Source organism: Epinephelus fuscoguttatus, linkage group LG8, assembly GCF_011397635.1.
Source record: "Epinephelus fuscoguttatus linkage group LG8, E.fuscoguttatus.final_Chr_v1".
Taxonomy (NCBI): Eukaryota; Metazoa; Chordata; class Actinopteri; order Perciformes; family Serranidae; genus Epinephelus; species Epinephelus fuscoguttatus.
The window spans coordinates 31,134,685-31,147,965 of record NC_064759.1 but is presented as its reverse complement, the minus strand read 5'-3'; the positions used below and the strand labels follow the sequence as shown (position 1 = coordinate 31,147,965).

The 13,281-nt window shown below is 39.5% G+C and overlaps 1 protein-coding gene across 1 annotated transcript in view; it reads left to right on the top strand.

Annotated features, from left to right (window-relative positions):
- Positions 1 to 13,281, top strand: part of ulk4 (unc-51 like kinase 4) — a 116,205-nt gene that overhangs the window by 14,532 nt on the left and 88,392 nt on the right. The window contains exons 18-19 of the mRNA XM_049583518.1: positions 3,707 to 3,814; positions 10,104 to 10,187. Coding sequence (XP_049439475.1) covers positions 3,707 to 3,814; positions 10,104 to 10,187 — 192 coding nt within the window. The remainder of the gene's footprint in view (positions 1 to 3,706; positions 3,815 to 10,103; positions 10,188 to 13,281) is intronic.

Sequence of the window (13,281 nt, the reverse complement as noted above, 5' to 3'; positions counted from 1 at the left end):
TGCATTTTGATTTAAAAATCCCCAAACATTAGAAAACTACAGTACAGACCACAGATCAACATGTTGCGGTTAGACAGAAAATATCATGGTATTGGTTCCTGGAGATATTTTGTGAAAATATTTTCAGAGCCTGTGCTAATCTTTGTCCAACATCTGCAAAATTGGGTGTTTGAAAAAAACAATGTATAGACACATACAGAAGTAATCCCTCTCAGTTGTCACTTAAGACCCAATATAAGTTTGCGGTGCTGTATTTTTCTGCAGAGATTCTGCACTCTGCCTGTATTTTCCAATTTTTTCTTATTTTCTGTGCTCAGGATGTTTATGGGCGTGTACCCCCACAGCGCTCAGGTGAGGTCAGGACTTTATAAAAGATAACAACCAGGTGCCAGACCACAAGCAACAGGCATCCAAGAGACACAGTGCAGAAGAAACGCAAATATAGTGAGACAAAACACCAAACGAGAGTGAATGTGGAGTTGGCTTTTACGTTTCACTTTTGTTGGTGAGCGTGTTAACAAACAGTTACTGACAATCCTGCATAGTAAATCTTAAAACATTATGTTCTTTGTGTATTTGAGCCATGCATTTGTTGGCTTGTTTTACCATTCGACATACAGGATGCCATGTCTGCCACTGGACACTTTATTATATCTGCACATTTTGCAAGGATCGATCTTACGACATCTCAGTAAAAGCTAGCATGGAAATTAAGAAAGTTAAGTAAAGTGCTGGGTGCTTGAAAATTACAGGGTTACCTCTGACTACAATGCTGCAATACTGCTTAAAACATCAGTCTCTTCTCTTACCTCAGCAAAGAAAAACTCGTATTAGCTGTAAAGTAAAGTGCAGTTCCTTCTATGAAGCACCAGTAATCCACCAACCTGTTCTCTATTTTTTCTTGTCACATCTGTCCCAAGTGTAGACATCCAGTAACTACTTTCATGTACTATTTGTATGTGTCGTGTTGGTGTGTGTATGTGCAAGACTTATGTCTGCTGTGTTGGGGCGTCTTTTTTTTTTCTTCTGCACCACTATAAGAGTGTTTGTTATGCATGTTAATTAAGTGCATATGTTTATGTTTCCTTCTGTGCATTCATGTGCATTATTTGATCTGAGGGAGTGTTGATGCTGAGATAATGATAATGTGTTCTGGGAGGGAAAATAGTTTTTGTGTGTGTGTGTGTGTGTGTGTGTGTGCGCGCGCGTGTTTATGTTTGCTTTTCCACTCTAGCACATTGCACAGCGGTGCCTTTTACTACCCTCTGCCTGAGAGCAGCTGCGTGACCAGTTTCAAACACACCCCAGAATCTCAGCTCCCCACTCAGCCATTTATGTTATTAGCGGGTTTAGCTCAGGAAGGAGTGAGAGAGAACAGAGAGCAATAATGTGGGAAAGAGGCAGAAAACCAAGAGCAGTTTCTTTAACAGCACATATGTACCATTCACATCCTTGGTTGATAGTGACACTACATGATATGAGTTTATAGATTATGTAGAAATACGTTTAAATTAGGTCAACCAAAACATATTGGCCTCTGTCCTAGACTCAAAGTGTGTTGGTAATAACGTTCAGACCTACTCAGAATTCTAGTTGCAAACTGATGCTGTACCATGCTCATCGATGGCTCAGCTTGAGGATACACTACGGTTCTTGGGCATAAATAAAAGGAAAAAGAACTCTTCTGGGAAAGGGGAAGATATGTTGAGAGAGAACATGACAAACAGACTGTTACCACTTCTCACCCTACAACGAGAGAGAGAGACAGAAGGTGAGAGACAGTGAAAGCAAGCGAGTGTGAGAGAAAGATGTAGGTGAGGAAGAAAAGGGGGAAGAGTATGAGATATGTGATACATACATTGAGGGCATTTCAACAAGAAGAAGAGAGAAGATACAAGTAGAGCGAAAAACAATAGTGGAAGGAGAGACAGAGAACACAGAGAGGTGGAAAACCAGAAAGTGGAGAAGAGAGAGGGGGAGAGATAGAGGAGTGAGGCAGAACTTGCATCAGATCACAGAGGGGGGAAGCTGGCAGTAATGCTAATGCCAGGAAGCAGTCAGCCAGCAAGGCTGTCTCCGCATATACTTAACTGTGTGTGTGTGAGTGTGGTGTGCATTTCTTACAAGTGCATATGATTGCATGAATTTGTGTACTTATTATGTGAGTGCATATACTTAATGCCCTGAATACATGTGTGTTTGTGTATACATGCATTTGTGTGTGTCCCTTGCCATGTATTTTGGCGTGTGTATATGAATTTTAGTGGTTTGTCAGAGATTGTTGTTGCTGCTGCCCAGCTCATTTCTTTCTCTTTCCCAACCTTTTTTGCCCCATTTCTCTTGTGTCTACATCCCTCCTCTTTTCCTTCACCCTCTTGTCTTAATTTATGCATTCCCTCCTCCTTGTTGTTTCACCCTCCTTTTCTTGCTCTACCTTCTCCTCCTCATTCTTTACCCTATCTGCTTTTATCCTAATCTCTCTGAAGTTTCTCTAATTTTGTGGTCATATTAAAAAGATTCAGCCCAGTAATTTGATTTTAAATAGTGTATTTTCTGTCGACGTGAAAGTCTTCTACAACTAAATAATGATGAGACGTTGCCTATAGGAGTTGGTGTTGCATGGTCAGACCATGGTTTACTTTCTTATTTGCTACTACTTCCTGTAGTGTGATTTGATATGTTTCCCCGATTTTAGGACAGTGCAGCAAAACAATCACAGACATGACCAAATAGATCCAAAGATAAAGTAAAGAATTGGAAGGCAGTCTTCCCAAGTTCAGTATTTACTTACCTGAGTGGGTAACAAGAGTTAAACAGGCCTGAGATCTGGTTTGGTGGTTTTAAATGTAAGGGGAGAAGTGATAGAGTGAGGCAGTTCCTGTAGAAGACCTCTAAATGAAAATGATAGAATATAGTTCTCTTGTTGTTAGTGAGGACTAGCCTACTTTTTCATTTGGTACACAGCGATGAGTGCAATATTTATCTCCTGAAGTGAAACACAAAGCACAATGATAAACTGCACATGCTCTTTTATGGTAAACTGAGCACCATGAGAATAAGTCCACAGTCAAACACAGACATGATAGGTGACTGTACAGTCTTTTTCCTTTCCCCCAGATAGAGGCATGCTGTATTTCTATATAAAGAAACAAAAACATGTTATCTTAAGTTTCTGTGCTGGTTGTTTCGCATGCTGTTTAGAGAGAATACTGTTTAGCCAAATTCACAGGTATTGACAAGACTGGACAGTTTCAATTCCAGTACCATTAAGTGTATGGACGGCAGGTAGATTTCAGCTGAAATCATGTGTTCTTGAGAATCAAACACATTTTGTCTTGTCAGCATTCAGTAGTTTGAGGTTATGTAGTGATGTCTGAAGGTGTTAAAGCATACTGTAATCATATATTTGCAACCACATATTAAGCATAAGTTTATAAGAGTTCATCTCAATTTTTCCAAATCCAGGTCTGTTCTGAGACCACATATGACGAAATACTACCTTGGTGAAATTATGACTGTTACATGACACAGTGAAATGTTATTGACACTGTCTTAGAGAGCTGTTGATTGGTAAACTTTCTTGCCATAAATTTCAGTTCAGAGTCTAGTCTAAAACAAAAGTCTAGCTTTGAATATTATTTTTCATTTGATTTTGCAACAATGAAGTAGAGGTGCTGATGAAACTATGTTTCTTCTCTCTTTCCAGGCTGTGTCCACACTGACAGACCTGTTGAGGGATAACCTGAGAAACAGTAAAATAAAGCAGTTCCTGTTGCCACCACTCGGGGAGATCCTCTACCTCATTGCCTCTCAGGTAGACACTGCATCACAGAAGCCAGTATGGGGAGACATTCTGTGTGTAAAGAGGAGATACTGCAATTAAACATTCAAATGGATCCAAATACACACTATTTAAGTAAGAAATGGGTCCTTATGTGCACTTGCTTGCTTGCACACAAAGGGCATGGATTACATTAGTTCCATGGCGTTGTTTGTTGTTCCCTTCCTTTGAAGGTGACTTTTCTTTAGACAAGGCCAAAGAGAGGATGGACTTTGGCATATGATAAAGGTTTCTGTTCAGAATTGCAATATTTCTGTTTTTGAACTCGGGCCTATATGAAAACCGCTGTGAAGTTAAAAAAATGTTTCAGGGAAATGCACTGATGTGAAGACAAAAGAAAACACCTAATGCTATTTCCATGAACCAATAAGTTTGCAGTCATTTTCAATTTAAACAAGAATAACATATATCACCTATCCCCAGTTTATTTAGTATGGCTGCAAGACCACACTTTGAAATAAGTAATGTGATGTACAGTAGTTTGGAGTATTGACAAAAAAATCAAAGACGGTCGAGCTATATGGAGAATAACCTCTGTAGTCATCGTTCACTGACCCGCGCATTGTGCCAAATCTTTGGTAGAGTATTCCTTGCTGTGTGACTTGTTGTTATTACCCTCATTAGGGTATTGAATTTGGCATTTTGCCGATTTGAAACTCACTTAAGCTGACCACACTAGAAGAAATCAGTGCTGAAATTCTGGGCCTCTGAGAGAATGTTGATTTATATCAAACATTTTGATGTAATAGACATTCTGTAGTGTGGCAGGGTCATTAACTAAATCTTAGACAAGTACTGTCAGTATTGCTTAGGCCAATATACATACTGGACCCGTTAATAAAATACTTGGAAAAAGGAATACTTTGCCCACAAAATGATCATTTATAAATGACTCATTTGTAAATCAATTAGTCATGCTGTGTTACCTTGAATTTGTGAAGAAAATTGTTTTTCTCAGAGGCCTCCATGGAAAACGGTCAACATATTGATTTACTGATTGGTTGGGAACCCATTTAACAACAGCAAAACTACATCAAAACATTCGCTCACAAACCTTCACACAATTAAAGTCTCATATATCCAGTCGTATTCTCATGAAATACATGCATTTTAGATAAAACCTCTCTATTTTAAACTGAATTCAAAGTGTGACTTATCTATGTTCTTTTTCAAAACAAGACTCTACATGTGTTTAGGAAGTGCTGAGCATTCGACTGGATAAATGAAAGCTGGAATTATACTGCACGAGTTGTGTGAGAGTTTTTAAGGATGTTGTGACGTAGTTTTGCTGTCGTTAGATGTGGTCCTCAGTCAGTCAATAAAGCAATATATTGGCCTATTTCTGTAGAGGCATGCGAGATAAAGTTTTCTTAAAATTTGAGTTTATAGGGCATGACGAACTGATTTACAAATGGTCGTTTTGTGGGTGAAGTATTCCTTTAAATTATTTGATTGATTCATATTATTACATGAGAACTACAATGAATACAGTGATGCACTTGCTGGTCACCCTGCTGATAAATCACAACCCCAAACAATAGTAGGATGGCAGACTGTAAAGTGGCTCACATCTAGTTTACTCTCCAAATAATGTGCAAACTACACTTAAAACAAACTAGCCATAACTTGTGTTTATGTAGGGTGGACCTTACACTTTTAGGCCCCCAAGAAATGGCTTTTTAAATGTGAATGATGGTAATCAGATTTCAGAGAAAAGTTTCTCTTTTACAAACGCTTAAGTAATTATTTGCCGAATGGCTCCTTTCTTTCGAGTAATGAATCAAAGTGAATTGAGCACAGCACTGATGCCAGATGCCAGAAAGATCAAAACACATTTTCTTATTACCTCAGTGAGAAAGTCCAATCTTGAGTGAAATGAATGAAACTGAGTGCTCTGTCATTAGGTAATGGAGTTTAAATTTACATGCTGACTAAATTGAATTGAAAGCGAATTGACCTCTGGCCCTGAAAATTACAAGAGAAAGAGTGAAGGAGGCCTCGTTTGATTTCATTAGAAAAGGTGATCCCAATTTATTTGTGGTTAACCTCAATCTAGCCAGGCAAGTCGATTAAGTGTAAGATTTTTATTTACAAGACTGATGGATAACCTTCAAAAATCGATCACCCCACCTGATTAAACTTATTACTCTCTTGAAGCCATGGGAAATCTCATCAGTGCCCTGTAGAAGCTCTTAATAAATTGACTCTTCTGCTCCTGCCAGAGCTGGTATTTCTCCAAGGATGCCAGTGTGTTCTTAATGAATAATAACGCTATACTTAACTGATTCCTGTACCTCTCTCAGATTTCAGGGTCCTTTGTTGAACAGCACCTTACAAGTGTAAATATTTGTCAGTCAGTTACAGTAACCTGTAGCTTGTTCCAGCATGTTGCGGACAGTGTTGTTGACATTGTCATTGAAGTTTTAGGGTGACAAAGTGTACTTGATTTGAGTATTTCCGCAAGTTAGTGAAAGAGGTGTAAAGTGCAATAGAGTGCGATAGAGGATTTAATTGAGGAGTAATAAAGGATGTACCTCAAGGTATTGGTAACTGTAAAACATTAAGTATATTTGTACCTTAGGAGTGAAGTCAAACAGTGTTATTATATTTAAAGATGTATTTAACTGCTGTGAAATGGGCTTTTCATAAAACAAGGCTGTCTATGCAGTAGAAATACTTTTGAAATTGGAGCTACATGACCAGAAAAAAACAGAAAAAGGGCTGTGGCATTCACTTTTGCTCAAGAGGTAGAAAACCAGAATGCACTGCACCAACCGGCACAATAAATACTTGTGCTGGTGGGTGACGTAATGTGAGGTGGGCTGTTTAGACACAGAAAACAATATGGCAACATTTTAGGTGAGACTTAGGCAATGCAGTAACAGAATCTTGGTTAATATTTGATCAGCACTGCCTAGTTTTACAGCTGATCATAGTTTGGTGTGAGTTTGAGAAATAGAGAGAGAGGGGCAGGTCTCTCTCTCGATATACTTTTATTCTCTTTGTGTATGTGGTGGTTGGTGAATGAACATGCAGAAGTACTGTCTGTAGTTTGAGCAACAGCCCAGGATCCGGGAGATAAGCAAGGAGATCTGGGCCCTGGTATGATGGAGTGAAGTTTACCAAGTTCCTTACTATCCACATTGTTATAATACAAAGCTAGTTGAAGATTGGCAAAGTATCCCTTTTAGGAACATCAAGAAGTTCAGGCCTCTCTTTTCTCTCCCTACCACAGAGAAACGACTGCATACTTTGATAATAAGAAGGCTAAACCACTATGATGTTTTACTCCTAGGTCTGTCCAAATAGTCTGCAATGCAGTTAGAACTGCTGCACATGAAGGAGCATGGCTGATATTTTTAGAATACATAGTAAAATATGCTATTACTTGTTTAGAAATATTTTTCATGGACTCATGCCTTACTGTATTGTTGATATGCTGTCAAAATATGTCACTGGTGGAGCTCTAACAACCACAGACAGCTATATACTGCTATGACCTGTATACATTCACACACACAGAGGTGGGTAGTCCCTAAACACTCTGGCTTGCTTTTTTCTGTGATGTTGATTTGCTGTAGTGCCTTTCAGGTTTTCTGTTTTTTATTTTTTTTTTTAGAATTGGCACTTTAAAATAAACCCAGAAAAGCTCAGTGCCAATTTTTATCTTTGGCACTGTTGTCAAGATTAGAGAGCACTTAGCGCAGACTTCTTATGTAAAGTGATGGATGGTAGTGATTAGTTAGAGGTTAGTAGCACCTTCTTGTTATAATGCTACCTGCTTGTCTGCTTTGGATTGCTGATTGGATTTAAAAAATGTACAGGTGTTTTTGTTTTTCATTGGATGACACTGATTAGCACAACTTTTACTTCTGCGTGGGCTTCTGTCTCAGACTTACCATTTCTTTCAGTTTAGACTGGAGAATTTGATATTTCTCAGCAGCCCCAGTAAAGGAACTGATAGCTGTAAAAGCCAAGCAATTATTTAATTTGTAGAGCTGAGTTTTTTAAGAGCCTCCTGGCGGACTGGGTCGTTGGTTGTCGGGTGCATTTACTGGTCAGGGTCAATGATAAGCTGCATTACTGCCTCTGAGTTCAAAGTTAGATAGGAATAATGACAAAAAATAAGTTTTATTGGACTGGGACAGATAGTTTCAAGGTTGAAACAAAAAGTTATCAGACTGTTCCTAATATGTTGGGCACAGTTGGTGAACATTTTTCTTAAGATAGCACATAAACAAACAAAAACAAAAAGTTTACTGAAACAGTACATGACCTTAAAAAACACCATTGATGATCATACTGATTCAGTTCTTTGAGCCGTAATATACAGCATATGATGTTGAGACCTTTCACAGAATACAGTAACACACAATAATATTGACCTTCTTTGGACAGCATCAGTGGTAGCTCATGTCTTCATTACAACCAGTCCTAATGACAGTCCCAAACACAGGATGTGAACTCATCCCAACAGGTGGAATCACTTTGTCTGTTTAATAGCAGGAGGAAGTTATATTTTGACTAATGGGGAATGGTCCTTTAAGTGTCCCCAGTTAAAATCAGCCGCTTTGCTCCTCTCTTCTTCTGCAGCACCAGTCAATGACAACGATTAGCTGTAGCCTCCAGTGCTGTCTTTATCCTCAAGGTTAGATATAGCCTAGAGCCTAGCACAGTAGCAATGGAATGGGACATTGTTTCATGAAAAGATAAAAATATTGGTTGAAATAATCAGAGTTTTTTGGGATGTAAGATAGTGCTGGTATCTCAGAGTGTATATATATATATATGTAGCATATTGTATCAGGAGAGAGGCACATGTTTCCATCATGATCATAAGAGTCAATTCAAAAATAATGAATTGATAACAGTATTAATAAACATTTAAATTAGTTATCAAGCAAAACTGCCATTTTTTTCTGTTTCAGCTTGTCAAATGTGAGGATTTGCTGCTTTTTTTCCAGTTTCATGTAACTGTACATGGAACATCATTGAATGTGGATTATTGGTTGGACAAAAGAAGCAATTGCCTTGGTCTTTGGGAAATGCGACGAGCATTTAAATCTATTTTTATGTCCCTGCGTTGACGACAGCCGTGGCCTGGTTATTATCTTATTATCATGTATTTCTGTATGTCCGTCCCATTCTCGTGAATGAATTGTGAGTGGATCTCAGGAACACTTTAAAGGGATACTTTTCCGATTTTCAAGCATGTTTGTGTCACCATGGTGACACAGACCTGGTTGAAAATTGGCACAAGTACTGTCACTCTGACCTCACAAAACCTGTTTTTGGCCATAACTAAAGAATTAATTTGTTAATTGTGACAAAATTTCACACACATTTCGAATATGATATAATGATGATATTTTATATCCAGTAGGTCACAGGTCAACTTCACTGTGACATCAAATTTTTCATAATGTCCATTATTTCAACATCTTAACTCAGGAAAAGAAAAGGAGACAATTGGTCAGATACTTCATTGGTGACACTCATCTTCAGTGTTCACCTTGAAACTGTGGTGATTGAATAGATCCTCTGTGCTGCAGGGATGATGATTTGTTTAAAGCATCCATGTTCTAGAATATGTTGATGTATTGTCAGCAGTCATGGTTAAATATGACCCTGGACAAACATGGATGTAAACCACAACTTGACTGGCTGGTGAAGGCAGAGAACCGAGAGGCAGTAATTCTGGTCTAACATATTGCAGACTAAAAGATTACTGGATTATTTGTTGAAGTAGTAGTTGAGAGATGAATTGATAATGAAAATCCTTGTTATTTGCAGTCTTGTCAATTTTAATAAAAACTATCTCGAGTATGGTGAAAGCGTGAATTCCCTTTTCTACCTCTCATTATGTAATTACGAGTGAGACGTCTTGACTACGCAAACAAGCAAAATTAAGGAAAAAATGTGAAGTGCCCACACGTACTATGCTTATAAGGAAAATCAATATTTTGAAGAAAACAAAGAAGGTTATCTGTTGAATTTGAATAGTTAGGAAAGCATATTCAGGCGCAGACATGGTAACCAAGTAATCAAGATGTCATGGCTCCTCTTGCTCTCGTCTCCCCTCCCCGCCTTGGCCCTTTCTTGCCCTTTTCCTCACTCCTCTCTTCTTGCATCTCTGCAACGTTATCTCTTTGCCTTTCTCCTACTCCCACTCTACTCCGCCATTGCCCCCCCCCCCATCTGTACCCCCCCCTCCTCTCTCCTCTCACCCTTTCTCCATGTCTTTTCTATGTCTCTCTATCAGGAGGAGAAGAGAGGCTCCCCAGAGGGACTGTGGTTCGTTCCCGCTGCCGCCTACACTGGCTTAATGAGGAGCCTGCGGGAAGGGGTGAGTGTCTCTGTGTATGTCTGCGTGTGTCTGTTTTTGTGTCTGTGCCTGTGTAGCTGTGACTAAGTCTCTCTCACTGTGTGTGCCTGCGAGTGTGTGTGTGTGTGTGTGTGTGTGCGTGCGTGTGCGTGTGTGGCAGGGGATCCCTGTGAACAGTAATGATGAGGCAGCTGTGGGGGCCTAAAGCGTTGTTTGCCAGCTGCAAGTCAAGGGCATGCAGAGCAGTCACACACACATGCACGCACACACCCTCTTACCTGCATCAAACACAACCCTTTACTGCTCAGCAGCCTGACCTCAGCAGCAATTAGGACCCTCCAGACACACACATACAGTAGATAGAGCAGAAACACAAGTAGAAATATAGATAGCTCTTTCCTTTTTGCTGGCTTTCTCATTTTCTTTCTTTTTTCTTCTCTCTGTTTCCTATCTTTTTATACTTAATTATGTTTCCCCTCATAGTGTTATGTTTCCCCTTATTAGTCTGTCACTAAAAGAATAATAATAAGTTCTGACTTTGGTTGGTATAATGGTATAACAAAATGACACATATGTCTCCAGTGATAAAGTTGTGTCCTAAAATGTGTTTAGAAATATACAGGTAATGTGTCAGTGTTGGCATCATGCTACTGACATTTAGGTCTAATTTTGTTAGGTACCAGTGTTTCCTCCTTAAAGCATTGTAAGTGGAAGAATTGTGTACAGCGCTTCCATATCACATCGTAAGATATAATGTGTTCTTTGTCGTGTTCATTCATGGTGGGCCAGTACTGCGAAATAAGTTGGGGGTGAGACTGATAGATACAGTGAACAGGTAGAGGGAGAGAAGGGGATGGATAGATGTTGTTTTGTCTCTCAGAGCTAGAAGGGGTCTTACTGTGGCGGCCCACTATAGCAGAATGAATATAGATGAAACTGTGGTCTGCACAGTTGTCAGCTAGTACCTACTGTTGCTTCATTACCACTGGGAGTGTAGTTGGGGGGGGGGTTAGATGAACAGAGGCGGGGTGTGTGTGACAGGAGCAGGGAGAGGGGTTGAGGGGAGGAGAGAGGAGGTTGACTTATTTATCATTATTGAGCTGTGAGAGTAGGCTGATGGAAACGCACACACACACACACACACACACACACACACACACACACACACAGCCTTAGGGACCAGACACTCATCCCCAGACCCAACCTGCCTTACTCTCTTTCCATCTCTCCCTCCTCTCCCCTTCCACCCTCCACCCCGTCTCTCTTTCTCCCTCTCCCTGACTGGTTGTTTTTTTTTTTACCATGGATTCACAGGTATATTTGCTATTATATTACAGAGCAGTTAAATAGTCTAACTTTGTCTCATGGGAATTAGATTTATTGGAGTTAACAATGTGGTCACACTATACCATAGCTTCCTATACTTCTACAGTCATAATATTTGCACCGTTGAAATATAATTCCTAATGCAGAAATGCCAGATATTTGAGGAACATCTTAGGAATACAGGAAGACACCATGTCTAAGTCATTCCAAGCCACACCAGCACAAAAAAAATCAATTGATTACATTGAAAATGAATCACTGCTATTATTGGATTTCCTCCCAGAAACAAATGGTGTGGTTTGCAGAAAGTTGTGAGACAGGAGGGTGATATAATATGTCTCTAACATAACCGGTGTTACTGTAACTTAGAACTTGTTCAGACCACCAGCCAAAATCCATTTTTAGGCATATCCAGATTGTATCCAGATAGATGTTAGACAGTCTGGACGGCAAAAAAAAAAAAAAAACACATGAAATGCCTGTTTTAAAAAATTGGATCCAAACCACGTTTGGAGTTCGTGTGAAATGTGGTTGTAAACAGATTTCTACAGATGTATCTCAACCCACGCTCCGTCCGCTGAAATCGGACTCTTTTGTGTCACTGGCATAACAACATACAATGACAATGTCAAATCCAGAGTGTCAGCAGTGTTAAGCAGAATCCATGCTGCTACTTGTATAGCACCATGGAGGACAACATGTAGAATAACAGTCTGACACAGACAGAGAAGTCCTGCACCGTATCTTGACAGCGCAATTGTTTGGAGGGTGAAAATTCTCATGCTTCTGCATTGGAAAGCTGTGTCACCGGCATAGCTATGTAGTTACTGATGCCTACGTTGTTACCGCAGCAACACATGCAGATAGATTGGTGATGTCTGGACACGCAGATCTGATCTGATCACCTGAAAATAACAGTCAGACAGTCTGTCTTCAAGATCTGATTTGAAAAACAATCTGATTGGCCTGTAGTCTGAATGTAGCCCTAGTGTCAGTTAGCGACTTAACCTGGGTAATGTGTTTGTCCAGTGCTAGCATGTTCCCTGCCAGCTAACATGTTAGTGTTTAGCTTGCAGTATATCTTACAGTACCTCAAGCGCCGGTCACAGCAGCTAGTCACTGTGTCACCAAGCTTTCAGCACCACACATTTCACAAGAAAGTGTACATGAATTTCTCTGTGTCTCTTTCTGAGCACTTACTCATCAGATACGATCAGCTGTGATAATCCACCCAAAGGTCAACTAATGCATTCTGCTTCATTTTGCTTTCTGCTCTCTACTGAAATTTAGCCATAAGGGCAAAATAAGAGGTAATCTGAACCGGACAATGGAATTTGTGTCAGATTTCACAGCCTATGAAGTAACGAACTTGTGTATTGACTTGTTTCACGAGTTGGAGATCCCATGACTGCTCTGCGTCCCCCTTCTTCTGATATCAAACTTATGCCCTTTCTTTTTTTAAAGACTTTAAAGGCCCAACTATCCACCCTTGATCAGCTCTGGACATTTCAGAATTGAATATTTTCACTCAATAAACCAAACACAAAGTATAACTCCGTCATTATAATGTGTGGGACGCCTTTAAATTTTATGCCAAGCATTTTATTATTTCCTTTGTCAAAAGTAAACAATGGAAATCTCTAGAAACTCAAGCATTTTAGGACAGTATAACTGATTCAAGCTAAGAAATGATGACTAAGTACAATGTCCACAGATGTATTTAAAAGAGTAATATGGCATTAGAGTCATCAGAATAAGGGATAACCCTTTTATCATTAATATTTTGATA